This window comes from Magallana gigas, chromosome 4 (genome assembly GCF_963853765.1).
Source record: "Magallana gigas chromosome 4, xbMagGiga1.1, whole genome shotgun sequence".
In the NCBI taxonomy this organism is placed as follows: Eukaryota; Metazoa; Mollusca; class Bivalvia; order Ostreida; family Ostreidae; genus Magallana; species Magallana gigas.
The window spans coordinates 47,149,413-47,171,064 of record NC_088856.1 but is presented as its reverse complement, the minus strand read 5'-3'; the positions used below and the strand labels follow the sequence as shown (position 1 = coordinate 47,171,064).

The window sequence follows — 21,652 nt, the reverse complement described above, 5'->3', positions numbered from 1 at the left end:
GGCAATATTTATTGTCAGATAGATTAATGAATTGACCCCTAAGCATTGAGTGATCGTAGGAAAAACGCCATGGTTTCATACCTCAGTATTGTCTCTTTATTTGAAAACTGATTAATTCCAATAAAATTCTTATATTATGGGAGGGACATTTTTATCAACCATTTTCTTTATGAATTGTTCATTTGAAGCTAAATCCATATCATATCTTTGTAGGAAAGAAAACATTACTAGCAGAAATCACCAGATTTGCAAGACGAAAACGTAGAAGGCAAGAAAGACAGCGCAAAAGAGCGCAACTAAAGAAGGAAAATGCTAAACGGAAGCGGAAACCTTTTGTGAGGTGATAAAACCTAAAACCGTTCCGAGATGGAATATTTTTCTACGGAAATGTTAGTGCTCTTACTTACACTACAAGTGCATTATGCCGGTTGAAATTATACGGGTCTCTAACTGACGCAACAGAAAAAAGGAACTTATGTGAAATATAAGTCCTCTCCTCATTGTCTGTGATATCCATTGTAGACGAACGAATGTGCAAAGAGAGCATTAGATGTATTCATTATTTATATATGCTTGTTAATAATATGTGACAAAAATATACTTGAGCATATGTTATGTTCATAATTTTTGCATAATGCTTCCACGGAGACTTCAGAAATCAAAATGCAATACAATATTCTGTATAAAGAATTGTCAGTGAATATTAAAGCTGAACACCGCTCGTAAATAGGCACTGTCCGCCATATTTCTCTTTAATCACTGCTGTCCCTACAACCCTTATATAAGGGACAGACCTCTAAACAGTTCAAAGTACTTCGCTGTAGAGGTCTCACCTGTGTGGACGTACATTTTGCCTCGCAGTGTTACCCGGTCGCAATGAAATTATCAAATTTTACGCACTTTTTGAAGCCAGGAGAATACTAACATCAAATAAATTGGTCAATGCATTATTTACGAACAGAAAATGAACATAAGATAAGAAAAAAATGCATAAAATCTGAAGACCACGAAAGGAATACTACATGTCGGCCACGAGGTTCAGGTGTGCAATCGGGTGTAACGAAATCGAAGGGTTTATATACCAGGTATCTGTGTGACGGTGCCTATTTACGAGCGGTGTTCAGCTTTAATGAAAAGTTAAAAATATTCGTATATATACATCTTCAGGCATCTTTAAATTAGCTAGAAATTTCATAAGTTGGCATTTATTCACTAAGCTGTGAGATATTGCCTGATTAATCGTGAAGTAAATCAGGTTTTTCTTAAATGATTTCTTGGAGGGAGGGTGTATATATTTTTATTTTCATAGTTAAAACCAATGATAGGTTACTTTATAAAAAAAATTACAGTATTATGCAAGAATGGTATTCAAGTTGATGCATTAACATGCGACATTATTTTAAGCCGAAGTATTATAGATACATGTATGTACTTCATGTATTGGTCCAAAAAAAGAAAGATACTTTGTTGAAACCTTTATCTTTCTTTTAATAGATATTTGTTAATGAAGTTTCAAGAATCTCTCTCTCTCTCTCTCTCTCTCTCTCTCTCTCTCTCTCTCTCTCTCTCTCTCTCTCTCTCTCTCTCGTTAAATTGTCAATATTTGACGTTTACACAATGAACAGGTATCAGTTTTTCAATGAAAGCAATGAGTTAAGTAATATTCATAAAAACATTGTACATTGTATATTTAAATACCAGAACCTACCACACATTGCAAAATGCCTTTTATTATTTATATTTATGAATAGCTTCGTTGCTATTTTGACAAACATGAAAACGAAAATAAATTATTTGATTCTAAAGAGATGCATGTTTTTGTTGGATTTTTCTGTCTATTTTTCACTCACCGAGATTTTGTAAAAAAGAATCTGTTGAGAGCGTTCGAAGAGAAATCTGAATGTAAGACCTACATGCCTACAACATTAGGCGTTTTTGCATAATTCCATCCTCCAGAACGATCCCATGCGCCACCTTTGCTCTCCTGGTATCCGGAGGTCTTCAAATTTTTATTATTTTCATACAATATCGGGCTACTTTTTCCCAGAACGCTTTTCTGCTTCAATTTCTTGCTCGATTAACGAGAATTTTTTTTTTGGTGGTGTATGATTAATGATAACTGCCTAAGACAATGCAACCGAGGTGATGGATGAATTACAGATCCCGCCAAATGGCTTCAATTTCGTGCGCGGAAGGCGTACAATATGTATATTGTGAGTTGAAGGATGTTTTTGGAACAATACAGGTGGTAATTGTGGAATGTTTTGTCAGATATCGGGGCGATACGGTGATGAAAGCGATGTTCCGCATGATTGGCTTCTTAACAAGGTCCTGAAATGTTTTCATTGCCAGGAGAACAACCCCAAATGATCGCTGATGATTAAAGAGAGGCGGAATGCATGTTTACCCCTACATATAACGTTGAGAAAAAGAATTTTATCGTATTTTCTTTATCTTTAAGATTAATGGAGCAAGACAAAAGATAAATCTAACCATTTCGAAAATCGTTAATGTTTTGGATAAACAGCAATTAATCGAATAGGAAAAAAATTGAAAAGGTGAACATAGGATAACGTTTGCAAAATCGCTGAAAAGTTTTTATGAACGTTTGTTGACTAAAATCTTTGTAAGAAATAAAAACCAAACATAAAAGTTGATTTGAATGTGAGATTTAGAAAATACCAGAGAATCAGCATAGATGAAGATATGTCGCTGTTTTTGAAAGGTGTGTTTGTTTTTAGTTTTTAACATTGGAAATTTTTTGTGTTAATAACAGTTTTGTGAGAATTTGAAATTTTGAAATCAAATGAAAGCGTCGTCACTTATAATTCTCATCGACAAACTTATATTTCATATTATTTATACCATATTATCTAATAACAGGTCATCATATGAAGAAACAAAAAAAAAAGAAAAAGAAAAAAGTATCTTTTTTTATTCTGTTTATTTTTTTAAAATTAAACTAAATTCGCCATTACAAATACCAGATAATCCAGGTTTTAGTACAGCTAGCAGCATTACCTTGAATATAACAAAACAAAGGTACAATTGTATTTTTTAACAGATTTTCGAATTGTCAAAAGTTCTACTGTGTCTTTAAACACCGAATCGAATGGCTTTCTTTAAATTAAACATGACACCCCTGTCCCTATATAACATGTATATCGCTTTTATATTCACACTTTTTACAAACCATATGAATTTGGTAATATGTATATACATAAAGGGCCAAAAAGTGTTATTTCCCGCCTAATAAGTTCATATCTCAGACGCTAGTTTATGCATAATGGCGGCAAATGTCAAATGCATACTTTAAATTGCAAAACATTTTGATAATGATGTAACCCGTGGGAAATCTTTGAAGGCAACGAAAATAAAAATATGATTGATATAAAAATTTAATAAAGATGTATTACATAAACATTGATGAGTATCATCAATATTCTTTTACACAATGTCAAATATAAAAGAAGGATTTACTCATACAGGATCTGAAGTTACCAACCTTCTTTGGTTAGCAAATTCATTGAACATATATAACATGTTTATGTATAAGCAAGGTTTCTTTAATATTGCGGATAAAGATGTCCCTTAATTAAAGAAATAAATACACGTAAAGAAATAATCAAGGTCCAACTATTAATTGTTATAATGATATTGTTAAATAGTAATTCAGAGAGAATGTTCAAAGTACTTTCAAATCATTGCCTGTGATATGAAAGGGGTAATGAAAGATAGATAATTAAGCGCAGGAAAACTATTTAAAAGCAACAAATGATTCAACATGTAATATCATTTCAGAGAAGCCAACAAAAACAAAGACGAAAAAGCAGGAAAGGTCAATATTAATGATGTACATGTACTTTAATACTGAACTACAGCTCATTTATTTCTTATATACGTTATGCAATACATACTGACGAAAACGGCGATCATTCTATATTTGTGTTATGATGTAGATTTTAAAAATAATCTGATTTAAATTATTTCAACAATAAGTACAAATAAATTTTGTCATATGATTGTCATCATTTACTTTTTTTAAAGAAATAATAAAATACATGGAGAACTGTACCTGCAGTGGATACAGTATCTATACATTTGTTCTATGATAAATTATGATAGTTTTTCCTTGAACTTTTAAGACGTTGACTGGTAAACAAAAGAAAAGTACAAAGTTATGTCCTATAGATTAAAACGCTCGTCTCATCCTGATAAGATGATCACGAAATCCATGTTGGATCAAAGCCACCGCACCAAAATCATAGCCTCGAACTCATCAACAAAACATAAGTTGTTTTAGAGGCAAATTTGTTTTCTCCTGGGCTTTAAGATTAAATCAAAACGTCTTAAATCATCATATATCATGATTTACCTAGGTAGTTTATTAGGTGTACTATTGTTATTAGAATTTTGCACTATACCAATATTTTTTCAAAGAATATAAAACAAAACAGTTTTAATTTTGGGTTTTTTTACCACAGAGTTGTCGTAATTATGAAGATGATAGTTGTAGAATATTATTTATGAAATATCAATAAGCATCCAAAGCATACAGTCATAGTTTTTGTCCGTGTTTAGTGCTTAAAGGGACTTGGACACGATTTGACTTAAAATTTTCAAATTTTATTTTTCCATTTTCAATGTTTATACTGAAAAATATAGAAGTTACGAATGCTATGTCAAAATTTGAAAGTCAAATATCAAGTTATAAGCAAAATACAGAGTTCATAATTCTTTATTTTGTTAACAAAGCTCGAATATTGTCATTTTTTTCATATGTGTTGTATTGGTATAAGTTTCAATCAAATGTATCTTTCTTTTGTTGAAAATAGTATTTATGAAAATACTGAATTAGTTTAAATTCTTTTTACAAGTCATTCTATCTAAAAATGGTAATTCTCTACATTACATTTTTTGTAAACAACTATTAGACTCGAGCTTTGTTTACATAACAACTAATTTTTATCTCTGTATCTCGCTTGTAACTTGACTTTAACATTCAATATTTTGGTCAATCATTTAAAATGCAACAGTAAACCATTCTATATATAAAAAATAAAATTAAAACTTTTGATCTCAAATCGTGTCCAAGTCCCTTTAATTGAGAGAAATAAATTAAATATTCGACAAAAAAATAACTGCTTTAATCATACACAAAATATAGTAATAGTCTTTAGAAACTACAAATCTTTTTCCGGGTTAAATAAATATCATTAAAATAAATATCATTAATATTTCCTAAAACTTAAAAAAAACCAATTACACTAATAACATTATTGTTGTAAGTTTACATCATATTAAAACAAAACAAAAATTTAAGAAAGTTATTTTGATGATATATAAAATTTTATGAAAAATTCTAATGTAATTCATTAGTTTTATTATAATTTCTCACATGAAAACTGTAATTACAGACGCTAGTGTTATATATAATTTTAAAAACTTCTGTAAACGTAATCTAATGTTTTTAAAGAATTGAACCATAATCTAAGGCGATGGCCCTATGATCATGAAGCAATTTTAGACTTATTAAGTAAAAAATTGTACACTGTCTTAATGTCTTTTGATTGAAAACACTGAAAGAATTGAAGTGCCATTAAAAGTGTCTCGATATAAAGTTGTTTATTAAAATTTTCAATTGTCATTATACAATAAACCATTATCTTATGAATGACTTAAATTTTGACTTGGTGTACATTAAAGATGTCTTGTTGCTGCCTCATGATCATAGTAATAGACAACCAAATCCATAGAACTATTTTTATCTCATATTTCCTTACTAATGATATGACTTATGTGGTTATTTTCTCAATTTGGCAAACATATACCTGTTTTGTGTCAAAACTCTAATATTTTACTAAACGTTTTTTGGTAAGAAAATGCGACAAAAGCTGCACTTTACTACAAAAGAAGAAGAAGAAGAATCACGATTAGAATTACATTCAATATGAAATATAAGTTAAATTGTTATTTATAAAATAGCTTTACATACAAAACTTTTGTCCAAAAGCCTTATACCGAGAAACACAAACATAACAGTCTTCAAAGACATTTACGGATTAGGTTTTAATGTTTTTAAAATGTTAAAGCTTTTGTTTTTGTTTGATGTATTATTGTGTATCATAGAGAGCATTGGCCTTTACATAGATGGTTAGAGATTCCAAATCTTAAATTGTGTTATATAAAATTAAAAATGATTCTAGTATTTCCATTACCCCCTCCCTAAAAAAGAAACTTTCTATTATAAATCTACGTCAAAAAGTAAAATTTCAAAGTTTTCTGTTCAAACTGTTCACTGCGTTACATGTATGCATAAGTTCAACATTTTACTTTATCGCAACTAAACGAACATGTACTTTTATGAATTTAATCAAAAGTAGGTCCAAAAACATTCCTGATCTTAAAAATTTACACATGCCACCAGGTTCTTTCCTTTTTTAGACCAGTAACCCTGTCCTTAGGAAAGAGTGCGTTCACTTCAGGTTCAAAAAGTTCATTGTCGTATTCAAGTATCTCTCCAACAGAAGCGACACCGAGTCGAGATAAATGGATTATCACATTAAACGCCAGTTTGGAACCAAACTTTGTACTGCAAATTTACTCATCCGTTCGGGAACAAGTTAACAACGGTGCCAGTTATTTTCAGATGGCTCATAGACCGGGAATATATCTTGTTTTAAAATTCTTAATAAATTTTCTTCTCGTCATGATATTTTGGGAAGTTAATAAGTGTGTAAAATAAAAATGAAAAAAAGGTAAAATGGGGTTGATGCAGATGTTGTAAAACAAGAAATATTAAGAAATAATTGTACGCGGCATGACAAGGATGTTAAAGAATCAAGCGTTTAATTATGCACCGATGGCTTTGGTTATATTCGCGAAAGATCCTTTAATAAAACAAGACCCTGAATCGGGAAGCAACCCAGCTATTATCCAATATCTTGTTCTCCTAAATCAAACGCAAATTAGATACAATTCTTTATCTCTGAATCAGGCAAGCTGCGGTTTTCTGCGAGACAAAATTTGGCAATTTCTACTGTGAGAGTAAGTAGATAATTTACGAAAGATGTATTGCCTAGAAGACAGGTATGTGTTCGTCCTCTAAGTAGCAAACTATCAATACATCTATTACTATCTCTCTCTCCTGCTCTACTACTACGAACTTGTATACTGATCAAAGACAGGGAATAACACGGCAATAATATTTTGCTTATTAGGGGAGATAACCCCGCTGGGACGCGCGTGTTCGATTAGATTGAGACTGTTTTCTTACTCATACTTTTAATTTGTTTTTATGGCTTTTTAAAAGAAACGACGCTGCCTGTTGTTTCAAAAACTTTGATTTGATTTGCAATTACTCCGAATCACACTAATCTCCTTTGACATCTCAGTGGTAAGTGTTTACATCTGAGGGCGTGCATGATGATAACGTTCAACATGTGTTCCCGCCTTAACTTTAAAATCTTCGTAAAATAGCGGGGATCCTAATGATTTTTAATACTTTCTTTTTTGGCCCGATACGCTTTCTAAGTGCAGTTTTATTGTTTATCTGCAAATATCATTTAACCGTAGATTAAATGGCTGACACAAGGTGCTCGTCGAAATCGGATCACAAAAATCTCAGTGATTATGTATTAATTTATCTAGACAAGTGGTAGATTGCGGATGCCCAAACTTCATCTCAGTAAAACTCGCTCAGTTGGATGGGGTTTGTCTCGAAGAATGACAAGTAGACTCTTTATCGGGCCGATCTCACACGAGTAATGGGGAAATTATATACATAAATGTTGCACAGACAAAGTTTAAACAAGGTTTATCAGCCGAGGTGCCTTTATTTGACAACTGAGAAAAAACTATGGTTAAGCATCTCACCAATAATATCTGCTACACTAGACGCTCTTTTTTCTAACCCCTTTCTCTTTTTCTTCTAGCTTTTCATCCAATTTTCTCGAATGATTTATGAGTCTGGTGCAGAACCCTTCCATAGATCATAAAACTAGAATGCATCAAAAGAAGGGGTTCTATCTTGATTAAGAATCTTGTTAATATTAACGGAGTTTAGCTTGCTGTCATTAATGTAACGAACTTCACATTTTACGAGAATCAGAACAGCGTTCCTTCGTCTGGCTGTGATGGTGGAGTCACTCCGCGTCAATGTCTCAACGTATTTAGGGAAACAGAACAAGATTTACAACTTATTTCAATAATGTTATCAGAGGTATAAAGACAGATATTCTTAATTACATTACTTCCTTACTTTTTAGTGTAAGAATAACTTTTCCTCTTTATCAGTTGTCTCGAATTTTTTCTTCTTTCCTCTCTTTTTCTTAGTGGGTTTTTCCCCACTCTCTTTTTGTTCTGCCTGGTAAATTACTAAATACTATGCCAAATCTTGATCGACACATCTGTTCTGTGTTTGACAATTTAAAAGCAGACGAAATATTTCAGACAGAATATTTTTTTCTCAAAACGTAAACTTTGACTTATATTTCTTTAAATTGATGCTTGTCTACAAGATGTGTTTTTGAGGTTGGGGATTTGCCATCGTAAGTTTGGGTTTGTCAAAAACAATTTCTTATCCTATTTTAAAATTTTAGTCTTTATGAATTTTATTATTGTATTTCAAGGCTATCAGTTTTAGATAAAGTGTTTATGACTTTTATTATTTTACTACTAAAAGTACATTCATTATTTTTACACTAATCTATAAAATTAATTCGCTTGGCAGTTGGCACTCATGTGGTATTCTAAATATTCTTACATATACCAATATCATATGTCACCCTTTATGGTTAAAACCATATGAGTATATCATTGATAATAATGGCAGATTTCTACATAAAGATAAGAAAATATGTCAAGTAGAAATGTATAAAAATAATAATGACATGACACCATTTTTTTTTTAAATTTTGGCACGTTCATAATAGATCTAACCCAAAACAAACATTATTCAAATTTTGGCTAAAACATCGTTCTATCTTATTTCCTGCGTTAAAATATATTACAAATACTGACCTAAAAACCATTTTGTTTGCTTTTATTTTTGAACGTATTTGAGGCATAAGGACATTTGAAATCGGGGTATTAACAAAAAGGACCTTAAATGAATGTTTTACACAATAAGTATCCCATCTGAAACTAGTTGTTATCATTGTTACAGCGTTTATTTAATTTACGTTTTCTTAATAATTCATAATTTGCTTTCTTTTGGTGTGAAATACTTTTGTTAAGAATTTTATATCAACAAATAACACATTGTTCGACCGCAGTATGATAATTAACACAGTGAACAAAATAAATTAATAAATATTACGGGAAAAACACTGTCCACCAAATGAAGTATATACATTGTAATGTATTGAAATAAAGAGTATACAGGATATTTAAATGAAAATCAATTCTAAAACAAATTTTTCTAATTTTTAAAAGATATCGTGCACCCTTTTGCAGCATCTTGAGGTATATTTCATTAACTTTTCAAATACTGTGGTTTCATTAATATTCAAGGGTATCAATTTTCGTGGATAAAGTAAAAATCACAGTTTCAAGGATACGTAAATTCGTGGCCAATGACCCTTTCAATACAAAATGTTAATAGAAATTGCATTTCAATGTACATTTAATTTCATGGATCAACTCGACAACGAAATCCACGAAAATTAGTATTCAACGAATATTGATGAAACCACAGTATTGTACATTATATGATGTATGTTTGTTGAAGATACGCATTATGTACGTTTTCAAAAAAAAAAACAATTGATAAATGCACTGTTGCAGTACACTTAATGTGAAATGAAGACACAAACCAATGAACAATGGAAGCAAATCATTGCAAAAGAGAGACAACCAATTTACGGTCATAAGTGTTTCAGGAAAAAAATAAACCATGGTTTGATAGAATCACTCCATATACTTCATGTGTTATTTATTTTCTTTAAATTATTATGTTGATATGTAAAAAGTGCATCTGCGAGATATTTTTAAAAGACACACGTGTAGTAGAGTTGCGGGTAAATTTTCAATGTTATGTTAAAAATAGCGTTTAATTTTCTTCTTTCAAAAAACTCATATCATTTCAGTGCATATTATTTTTAACTTTCAATTTGTGTTAAGGGTTTATAAATTCTGTATGTCTTTTAGGATAAATTCTCCATTTAACTGTCTTTTTATTTTTCATAAGTGTTATACACTCAAATGAAATTTTAGATGGACAATTTATTTGCATATTAAATGCGTGTTGACCAAACAACAAGGGGAAAAGCAGATTTAAATTGCGTTTGAAACTCATTGTAATTAATTCTGATGTAAGCTCTGCTCTTTTATTCTTTTTTTTTTAAACAAATTAACTCTTGAAACTCTTCTTTGAGGAGATTGAACAGAATTGTAGCTGTAACGAGACAAATTATCAATATGTCAAAATTTATTGCTTAAAATTTTGAAAATACCACACAATTTAATACACGGAAAAGGTCATCTAATGATAAATTGGGAAATATCTATACTTTTTGTTTATTCAGAAGTATTATCAAATCAACTTATTTATACAAAAAATAGACAAGCAATGTTTATTTTTAGCATTCAAAATCAACGGTGGTTTGCACAAGTACTAGTAACTTCTGTAAAACTTTTGTCTAAAGTGAGTTATTTTAATAAGAATTATTGTCTTTGGAGTTGTATTGTTAATAGTATGCACTGTTAATGCCATTACCGGTTTGTTTCACGGTAACTCGATTGTGTTTGTTTTGTTTCGAGTACTATAAACTGTCCCATATTAACTTTACTTAACCATGTGGATTAGTAAATCAAATTGGCCAGATATTAAATTTAATATCCTTATCAAATACTAAAATACAATGTACAAAGTGAACGGTATGCATGTACGTGACATTAAAGTGTTATGATAATCCTCATTTATGCAATAGCATTTCAGTGCAGACATATTTTATTGGATACCTTTACTTTTATAAAAAAAAAACCACACTTGTTTTGGGGTCCTCTTTCATCTTAAACTTCAGTTAGTAAATGATCGATGACGTTGTTTTGACATTATATTTGTGATATATTCAGTTGTACTTTTATTAAACTTAATTGAAAACATTACACATTGTTTTGTTTTCTTTATAAATATGTCGTAAATAAGAATTTATATATAATGTAAATAATACTTGTATGCCATTAATCATCCATTAATTGAACAAACATGATTTTTCTTTTAAAAAAAAAAAAGCTCATTTAATTCTTTGACAATTTATTCAAGAAAACAGAAAGAAACAATAAAATCACTCTTTTAAAATTTGGTCAGAACAAAAATCTCTGTTTACAAAATTAGAATAATACTTTTCAACGCATGTGTGCATACCATCAGTTTAATTTTTATCTCATATCACTCTGCAGGACCTCTCCTTTAAAAGAACTCTCTCTATCAAATGATCAGAGGATCACTGAATCTCCAGGGCGCATCTCACAATATATTTTTTCCATTGGCACAAAAATGTATGCTATTGCTAAAATTAACTAATAAGACTAATTTTAAATCAAACATAATGAAGCTAAATGATAATACCTGACGTATATCAATAACTAAGGTACATATAATACATGTATTCACAGCACTGTGGAAGGACAATTATTTTGTCGTAGATATGATTATATGTATATCACAGATAAGCCTGATCAGCCGAGCAAATTTGTCAATAGACAACAATATACAGGTTAAAGAGCATTTTTACTTACTCAATGATTCTAAACTTCTACAATTCATTTTTATAGAGGAAAGATGATCGTTGGTCTTGGCTATTTTAAAACCCTATTTGTCTCCAAATGAAAAAGGACTTTGAATTATTCTTTATATATAATCAGAAATCAAAGATTCAGTTAATTTTTTTTTTCAAATAAGACTGATCGTTTTACCAACTTTTGATCACCTATCCTCCTTAATAATTTCTAAACACTAAAACACTTTTCGAACTAAAATGTTATTGCTTTATTGCATATCAAACAGTTTTTGTTTTTGCTGTTGTGCAAAATGAGTTCAATTGAAGAAAATGTGAGAGAAAATGATGAAAAGTATGACTATTCATAAAAAAATAGAACCCATATACCAAGTATACAGAAACAAAGCCATATCATGAGATTGACAACGTAACTAATAAAATTACCTTGAATGTTAGTTTGAAAAAAAAAACATGATAATGATTAAATGTGTTAACGAGTATTTGTTTTACCTGCAACAATTTCATATTTAGGCCTACAGTAACACTTAGGTTAAGTGAATGACATTTACTTTAAAATAAGATTTCTTAACATATTCAAATACATAAAAAGTACAGTTTACTTTGGCCCAATACATTTCAAAGTTCAGAAAAAGAGAGCAAAATTATACACTATTTAAAACAGTAGCTCATCCAATTTCCAGCATTAGAAACCGGAAAAGGAAGTGACGTAACCGGAGACCAGAATGCGCGCGCATTCTATAGAATGGTACATCCCCAGCAGCACTGTTGTGGGTAGTCGGGGGCGTGGACCTTCCTCTCCAGACCGTAGATCCAGTAGCGAGTGCTCACTTCATCCCACGTGTAGTGTACCTCAGTAACGGGAACGGCCCTTAATTGTTGTCTCTGTTTAAGAATGTTTGAAATTGTTTTTAAAAAAATAAGATATCAAAACAATGAACAAATAACGTTCAGATGAAGTAAAAACTTTTTAAAAAAATGTAAAACTTTTTAAAACAAGAGGCCCATGGGCCACATCGCTCACCTGAACAGCAGTTCCTTGTAACATTACATTTCGTAGCATATGCTTTTTCTATTTTAAACATTGAACCCCTTTCTTGGGACCCAGTTATGGTCCGAGGTTTATGGTTGGCTTGAACAACATAAACAGTAACATAGGAATGAAAATGTGTAGCACTGCGGTAGGACCGCACGTACACAACCTGAAAAACTGAACGTAGCAGAGTTCCACTTCAAGAGAAATAACTCTCAGACTGTACAGAACATCAAGAAAGATAACTCTTGGTTTCACAACATTAGAGTTTACACAATTTGAGGATCCTTGCATAATAATCTCACAAACTGTAGCATTATAGTTCTCGAGAAAAACTTTTTAAAAACATTTTCAATATATCTTTCTATGTTAAACTTTGAACCCCTCTTGGGGCCACAGTATTAGTCCAGGGCTTAAGTTTTAATTATTTGGAATCTACATTATTTAAGGATGCTTGCATAGTTATCTCACAAGCTGAAGCATTATAGTTCCCTAGAAAAAGATTTTTCAACATTTTCCCTCTATATTTCTATGCTAAACTTTGAACACCTCTTGGGGCCCCAGTATTAGATTGAGGTCACAGCTTTTATAATTTCGAATCTACACTATTTGAGGGTGCTTATGTAGTTATCTGACAAATTGATGCATTGTAGTTCTCGAAAAGAAGATTTTTAAACATTTTCCATATATACCGGTACTTCTACATTTAACTTTAAACCCATCTTGGGTCCCTAGTATTAGTCCAGGGGTCACTATTTTAAAACTGTCGAACCTTCATTATCCAAGGTTGTATGCATGATAGTATTCTCACAAATTGAGGCATTGTAGTTCTCGAGAAGAAGATATTTTAACGTTACCTTTATATTTCTATAATAAACTTTGACCCCATCTTGGGGCCCCAGTATTGGTCCGGGGGTCACGATTTTACCAATTAGGAATCTACATGAGCGAAGGCATAGAAATTCCACAAACTAAAACATTGTAGTTCTTGAGAAGAAAATTTTTAAACTTTTCCTTTATGTTTTTTAAAATGTTTAAATTTTGAACCCCTCTTGGTGCCCATCAATTGTCCAGGAGTTACAATTTTTTGAATCTACATTATTTAAGGATGTACATGTATGCATAGTAATATCCCAAACAGTTGCACTATAGTTCTTGAGAAGAAGATTTTAAAACATTTTCCTATATATGTTAAAATCTAAACCCCTACTGGGGCCCCACTTTTTGTTCAGGGGTCACGATTTTTACAATCTTCACTATATATACAACCGTTTGTGTATGTATTGGCATTTTTGGTGAAGTGGTTTTTGAGAAGAAAATTTTTAAACATTTTTCATATGTAGTTCTATGTTAAACTTTGAACCCCGCCTGGGGCCCCAGTTTTGATTTGAGGGTCACGATTTCTACAATTTAGAATCTTCATTATACATACAAGCTTTTGTGTAAATATTGGCATTTCTGGTGCAGTGGTTCTTGAGAAGAAGATTTTTTAAACATTTTCCTAAGGTATTTCTATGTAAAACTTTGAACCCCGCCTGGGGCCCCAGTTTTGGTCCGAGGGTCACGATTGTTACAATTTAGAATCTTCACTATATATACAAGCTTTTGTGTAAATATTGGCATTTCTGGTGCAGTGGTTCTTGAGAAGAAGATTTTTTAAACATTTTCCTAAGGTATATCTATGTTAAATTTGAACCCCGCCTGGGGCCCCAGTTTTGGTCCGAGGGTCACGAATTTTACAATTTAGAATCTTCACTATGTATACAAGCTTATGTGTAAATATTGGCATTTCTGGTGCAGTGGTTCTTGAGAAAAAGATTTTTTTAAAATTTTTCCTATGTATTTCTATGTTAAACTTTGAACCCCGCCTGGGGCCCCAGTTTTGGTCCGAGGGTCACGATTTTTACAATTTAGAATCTTCACTATATATACAAGTTTTTGAGTAAATATTGGCATTTCTGGTGCAGTGGTTCTTGAGAAGAAGATTTTTAAAACATTTTCCTATGTATTTCTATGTTAAACTTTGAACCCCGCCTGGGGCCCCAGTTTTGGTCCGAGGGTCACGATTTTTACAATTTAGAATCTTCACTATATATACAAGTTTTTGTGTAAATATTAGCATTTCTGGTGCAGTGGTTCTTGAGAAGAAGATTTTTAAAACATTTTCCTATGTATTTCTATGTTAAACTTTGAACCCCGCCTGGGGCCCCAGTTTTGGTCCGAGGGTCACGATTTTTACAATTTAGAATCTTCACTATGTATACAAGCTTATGTGTAAATATTGGCATTTCTGGTGCAGTGGTTCTTGAGAAGAAGATTTTTTTAAAATTTTCCTATGTATTTCTATGTTAAACTTTGAACCCCGCCTGGGGCCCCAGTTTTGGTCCGAGGGTCACGATTTTTACAATTTAGAATCTTCACTATATATACAAGTTTTTGTGTAAATATTGGCATTTCTGGTGCAGTGGTTCTTGAGAAGAAGATTTTTAAAACATTTCCCTATGTATTTCTATGTTAAACTTTGAACCCCGCCTGGGGCCCCAGTTTTGGTCCGAGGGGCACGATTTTTACAATTTAGAATCTTCACTATATATACAAGCTTTTGTGTAAATATTGGCATTTCTGGTGCAGTGGTTCTTGAGAAGAAGATTTTTAAAGACATGCACCCTATACTTACTGTTTCGCAATTATCTCCCTTTTGAAAAGGGCTGTGCCCTTTATTTTTACAATTTATAACCCCCTTTCCATAAGGATGCTTTGTACCAAATTTGGTTAAATTTGGCCCAGTGGTTTTTGAGAAGAAGTTGAAAATGTGAAAAGTTTACAGACGGACGGACAGACAGACAGACGGACGGACGGACGGACGGACGACGGACAACGGGTGATCAGAAAAGCTCACTTGAACCTTCGGTTCAGGTGAGCTAAAAATGAAATTTCTAAAAATTGTTTAAAAGTGATGAGAAGTATGGAAATTCAAAAGTCAGTAGAGTGATTCCCTGCTTACCTGTTTAATTAATCTCTCGTTAGGGAACGCCCCTTTGTGCTGGTTTACAATTCGGATGGAGTTTTGATTGATCTCAGCAATCGGGTAAGAGGTTATTGGGAATACCTATCAAAACAAACGGCAAACTTAATGTACACCTTTTCACACAGTTTCTTTAAACATGTTTCAATTTTAATTGAGAGTTTCTGTATTGCACAAAATGACATCTCTCTCTCTCTCTCTCTCTCTCTCTCTCTCTCACTCTCTCTCTCTCTCTCTCGTTGTTTTACAACTATTTACCTGATCCAGAACTTGTTCAAACACCATCTCGCCGCCTACTTCTTTGACAAGATGGTCAGGCATGTCCGATCGCTCAATCACGTGCTCTCCCAAATGATTTGTACTGCAATGCAAAATTTTACATTTGCGAGATCAAATCAGGACAAACATTGGCATAAAACAGTAAAAACATCCTGTAAATTTTCTTACATCAAGTATAATTTCTTTTAAAAAACAATTTATATTTGCATATTTTTTAAATCGAGTTCAACTTCAATTGTTTTGCCTGAAAATCGATTTTGATTTCTTTTCTTTTGTTTTCTTACAAATATTTCGTATTTACAATTAATATTGACAGCAGTTGATGGCACGGCAAACTGGTATTTTATTGTGGAATCATTAAAATTCGTGGTGGCTCAATTTTCGTGGTATTCAAGGGTAGCCCTCCCCAACGAATTTCAATCCTTAACGAAAACAAATTTATAAAGAGTTATCTTTGTTACTGAAACAGCAACCACGAATTTACATCCCCGTGAATGAACAAAAAAGTCACAGTCCACGAAAATTGGCCCCCACGAATTTAAATGATTCCACAGTATTACAAAATTATACCACTTTTACCACTCGTAAATTAATTCTTTAAAGGTTGAAAAAATCTCATACCTAACATGAGAACTTACAATGTATCTACGAGTCCTATGTGAGTCTTGATGCGGGACTTGGTACTTACAATGTAACTACAAGTTCTATGTAAGTCTTGATGCGAGACTTGGTACTTACAATGTAACTACAAGTCCTATGTGAGTATTGATGCGGGACTTGGTACTTACAATGTTACTACGCGTTCTATGAAGGTCTTGATGCGGGGCTTGGTACTTACAATGTAACTACGAGTTCTATGTAAGTCTTGATGCGGGACTTGGTACTTACAATGTAACTACGAGTTCTATGTAAGTCTTGATGCGGGACTTGGTACTTACAATGTAACTACGAGTTCTATGTAAGTCTTGATGTTCCTGTAACCGTCACACTCATCGCACGTGATCCTACCGTCTCCACCGCATCTATGACAACTGTAAACCACAAAGCACAGAACTTTATGACATCCTTAACCAAACACGGATATTTCACGAATTTCACAAGAAGGTAAGTTCAATTTAGATCAAAGACTATCTGAAATATCAATGCTTTTTAAATAAAAAAAAATATGGATTAAGAAATAATCTTTCTTGATGAAATTCTTCTCACCTACAGATTCCGTCACCATGGCAACGATGACAGGTGTTACGGACATGTTGGCCGGTGTTAGGGTCAAAGTGTTCGTGGAACCCCCGCCTGTCGCACGCATCACACTCAGTCTGACCCCAGCCATGACACTCCCAGCACCGGAAGTAACCTTGGGCGTCACATCGATGACAGGGCTGTTATGAATTATAATACATGTATTGCTAAACATTTCCTATACTTTTTTGAAAAGTTACCGCTCTTATATTCCGTTTTGTAGATTTCCAGAGTTTTTTAAACAAATGTCCGATCCTAAGGCTAAAAAAACTTTACTTTTTATTTTTTCTAAATTGTCAATATTACATTCAGAAACATAAAAGATACAGTCAGATAAAATTAACGCTCAAAAATAAAAATAAATGTTACCCGGACGGTGGCAGTATGTGGGACCTCCATCTTCTTGACGTGTGTGTTGAACATGCTGTCCGCCAGACAGTGGATTTGCCAAGGTGGGGGAGGGATGCCGTGCTCTGGGCCGTCCACGGGGCCCCCACGGTAAGGCACGTGCTGAAACCCGGTCTTCCTGGCCTCCGTAAACGTCTCCAAAGTGTACTACAACAGAGATAATTCAAGTTATTTTTATATGTACTATCGAAAGATTTAAGTTTTGATTTTTTGGTGATTTGTTTTTCTGTATAGCAAATTAATTTTGAAAATGTCAGATGTATATGAAACGCTGATTAAAGAAGAAGTGAAGAAAGCAATGGAATACTGCATAACCGCAGTCACCCCGATGACTCTTAGCAAGCGACGACTCGGGGCTTATTTTGTCTTATATAATATACATTGATAAATAATTTTTATTTTAATTTTTTATATTTGCTAAAATATAAATAAATTGATTCTCACGTGGAAGGCCGTCAGACCGTGATGATGCGTGATCTGCATTTCCTCTGCTGGTTTGCTGCCATAGCAACAGTTTTCTGCCACGTGATCTAACATGGCTTGTCGACAGGCTCCTTCATCCAGATTGGCAATGCTGATTTTTTAAAAAAAAATGACATAAGTTTTCATCCAATAAACGTTTGAAATTCATAAATGTTTTGACTTCATGAATAAATTTGAAAATTAATATCCGTCTAGATTTGCAATGGAATTAAACTGACGATGACCTTAATGCGATATATCGACAAAATGGCCTAACGAGGAGTCAAGGCGCTATTGCTGATTTTTCTCTGTTGTTTAAAATCCACAAAAAAGTAGGCTTCAGAGCAGTGAATTCAGAATGAGTTACTTAATTAACCAATATCACTCCCTTTCAGTACTTTGATTTTTAATGAAACATTGTACTCACTCTGAGAACTCCATTGGTGGGGGTGGTCCCGAGGGGGGTGGGGGAGGAGGGGGAGGGGGCATAAAGTTCACTGTAATAAAAAAGTTATATTTGCAATACACCGTATAATTCATAATCACATTACGTTTCTTATTTTTTTTTTTTCGTTATACGCGTACATATATAATTATTTACTGATTCACAAAATGCTATTTGTGTAGCTCCCTTATAACAGTTGCTATAATATGTACTTAATTAATAAACTTCATGCATGTATGATAAAAATGAAACACATCAGTATTAAACATTTTAGAAAGCCAGATACAAATTTTGTTTTCAGCACCTCCTTATAGAACCCAGTGCAATAAACCCTGTACGTTAAAACTTGAAGGATATGACACTTACTCTGTCCAAATCCTCCGACCTGCTCATACCCCGCGAATTGGGGCATGCCCTGCATCGGAGGCGGGGCCATAGGGGGTGGTCCGCCACCCCCGCCTCCACGAGGGGGACCGTTTCCTTGCCGGAAATCCTGGGGTGGGGGTCCCATACCGGGTCGCCATTCTGTGTTATAAAAATTCATAGATAAAATTCCAGTTAATTCTGTGCTACATATTTTTACTGCACAATATAATACGTGAGAATTTTGCACCTTTCAGTACAAAAAATGCGAATTGAAATAAGTTAAGGTAAGTTTAGGTAAAGTTTGAGTTTAAATACTGCTATTAACAGTTTATTTGTTTGTGCTGTGTTCCTTTTCAGTTTTATTCTTTAGTTTTAGAAATCAAATTTTATACACTTACGTTGGGGCGGTCCACCTCCATATCCACCTGAAAAATGACAAAGAAAAAAATAAGATTCATCTTTCTTTTTTACTGAGTCTACATTACATTATAATTTATTTATATAGAATATAAATATCTGTACAATTGCATAATTTTTTATATACGTGTTCAAGTACGAAATACTTCATTCGTCTAAATCATAATGGATAATTCTATAGTACATGTATATATCTAATTGGGATTATTTTTTTTATGAATTAGACATATTTATCTCCTTTCAATTTTTAATCTAGACAATTATAATTAATGAATGAATCTGATAAATATAGGTATATTGTGGGGTTTTCCTTAAATGGCCTGAATTCAGCCTATGACCCGAGAGATTTCACGATTTTGAAATCTTTAAAAAGACTTTGAATGATTTCGTCACATCAAGTCCTCAGACAAAACGACGTGACGCACTCTCGTTCTGTTGGCCATTTAAATTAGAAAAGTTCAAAGAACACTTTACAGAACCATTAAATACGAATGATCGATGCAGCTTTTGAACCTCCAAGTATATGTAAGACTAAATTTATATAGTAGATTTGTTTAAATTATTACGAAATGACCTTGATACACTGAATAAGATTACTTAAAAACCTGATCAACTATTGGTACCGGTTAATCTTTGTAATGTTTTTAGTACATGCATTTTTCAATCCCTTTTTCAGGGGGGGGGGGGGGGGGGGGGCTGTGCTCTCAGCCTGCTCCTACTATTTCGCAATTTGAATCGAATACTAGGGTACATTAAATGTTGTAAAGCTAGCTAATAATGAAGTTAGTTAAGTATGTTATTGGTATAGATATAAACACAATATAAGCGCTGTAACCAAGCTGTCTTCTTTCACTATAAAACTGTTGTTGTTTTTTTAAAAACCGCTGCATTTAATATCATTTTCTCCAACTCAAATAGCAAATCGATTATTTTATAATATAGTTCTAAACTCTGTGCACTGGCTTTGCAATGCATGCGTTGGCCGTGCCTATAAATAAAATACGAAACATTGACAGCCCCAATACGTTTACTATGATAATAGACTACATGTAATGTTTTTGGCATGATCGATGGATCAAGCGAACATCCAATGCCGACCGCTTCAACAGAACATAATTTTATGTCATAAATTAATAAAACTAATGCAGTAAATGAAGTAGAAACATACCTGGATGCGCCATGTCAGTTATTAGATTCCGTTACTACAGACGCTGCCATGACAAAGCCATAATATTTATAGCGGGTAGGACTAAGGTGCGCAAGTATGGGTATTTAAAAATGGCCGCCGCCACTGTTTTCGGATTTGACAGAATTTCTAAATGACTTCAAAGGAATGTTTCTTGTCTTATTTTAACAGATAAAAATCTTCTCTTCTAGTTATACGGAGGAAAATTTTAAAAGAGCAGATTATTATGTAATATTTATAGCAGTCTAGGCAGGCACGTAGCATCGGGGGGGGGGGGGGGGGGGGGGGGGGGCACTTTTTCTCGCAGCAGCAAATTTTAAAATTTACATATAAAAAAAGGAATTATCATGGAGTTGCCCCCCCCCCCCCCCCCCCCCCCCACTTTTTTGGGAGTATGTAAAAAATTGATATGTAAATAAGGAAATGAGGAGTGAAATTGAAGTTATATATAGTACGTAGTACGCCAGCCAGCCCCCCCCCCCCCCCCCCCCCACCCCCGGATTAGGATTTTGAAGATTTTGGGAAACTGAAAATTTTCCTTTTTTTTTTTTTTTTTTTTGCTTGTCAAGATTTTTTGGATGAGTCTGCCCCCCCCCCCCCCCCACTTTCAAAAACGATGCTACGTGCCTGCTAGGGGCTAAACATTATCTGAATTATACATAAAATAATAGCCGGTTTAAATTGACTATATTTTTTTATTCATAGATAGATATTAGAATTAACAGCTTTCTTTCGCAATTCCAGTGTTCCTAAATCCTGTGGTTGACGAAAAAAAAGTAGAAAGAAAGTATATCATTATTTGTTCATACATCGGCAATACGCAACTCGCAATACATCATTATAAACTTTTCAAGCCTGGATTTCGACCACCTGCAAGCACGGTACCCATGCAACCAATGCTTTTCCTTAAAAAGTTAATTGTCCCACGACCCCCTAGCCTATGATTTGGGATTCAAATTCATGTGCGGATCAAGACAGCTTTTCCAAGGAGGGTGGTCCATTCGAGGGTTGACTTTACTTACCATTGAGGAATGTCCGAGGCCTATTTTCT

The 21,652-nt window shown here is 33.1% G+C and overlaps 2 protein-coding genes across 8 annotated transcripts in view; one reads left to right on the top strand and one right to left on the bottom strand.

Moving 5' to 3' along the window:
- The window catches only part of LOC105322045 (wnt inhibitory factor 1), a 28,399-nt gene extending 27,698 nt beyond the window's left edge, over positions 1 to 701 (top strand). For all 7 annotated transcript variants that reach the window (XM_066082636.1, XM_066082635.1, XM_066082634.1 and 4 more), the window contains exon 10: positions 214 to 701. In XM_066082636.1, the coding sequence (XP_065938708.1) occupies positions 214 to 344 (131 nt within the window). In that variant the 3' untranslated portion in view covers positions 345 to 701. The remainder of the gene's footprint in view (positions 1 to 213) is intronic.
- Positions 702 to 11,240: 10,539 nt separating this feature from the next.
- Positions 11,241 to 20,712, bottom strand: LOC105322046 (protein SSUH2 homolog). The gene is made up of 11 exons (XM_034449538.2): positions 20,584 to 20,712; positions 19,397 to 19,423; positions 18,999 to 19,157; positions 18,615 to 18,684; positions 18,170 to 18,299; positions 17,687 to 17,872; positions 17,285 to 17,457; positions 17,017 to 17,109; positions 16,058 to 16,160; positions 15,779 to 15,883; positions 11,241 to 12,626 (listed from the first exon to the last, which is right to left on the bottom strand). Exons 1-11 carry the CDS (start codon positions 20,594 to 20,596, stop codon positions 12,480 to 12,482), a joined length of 1,206 nt encoding a protein of 401 aa, XP_034305429.2. The 5' UTR covers positions 20,597 to 20,712; the 3' UTR covers positions 11,241 to 12,479.
- Between the last annotated feature and the right edge of the window lie 940 nt (positions 20,713 to 21,652).

Bases quoted from the DNA above. Each gene is read 5' to 3' on its own strand.
- LOC105322046 (XM_034449538.2), bottom strand. The intron at 17,458-17,686 runs GTAACATTTATT...AATTCATAACAG, and splicing joins CACATACTGCCACCGTCCGG to CCCTGTCATCGATGTGACGC. The intron at 12,627-15,778 runs GTAAGCAGGGAA...ATTCTTAAACAG, and splicing joins ACGAGAGATTAATTAAACAG to AGACAACAATTAAGGGCCGT.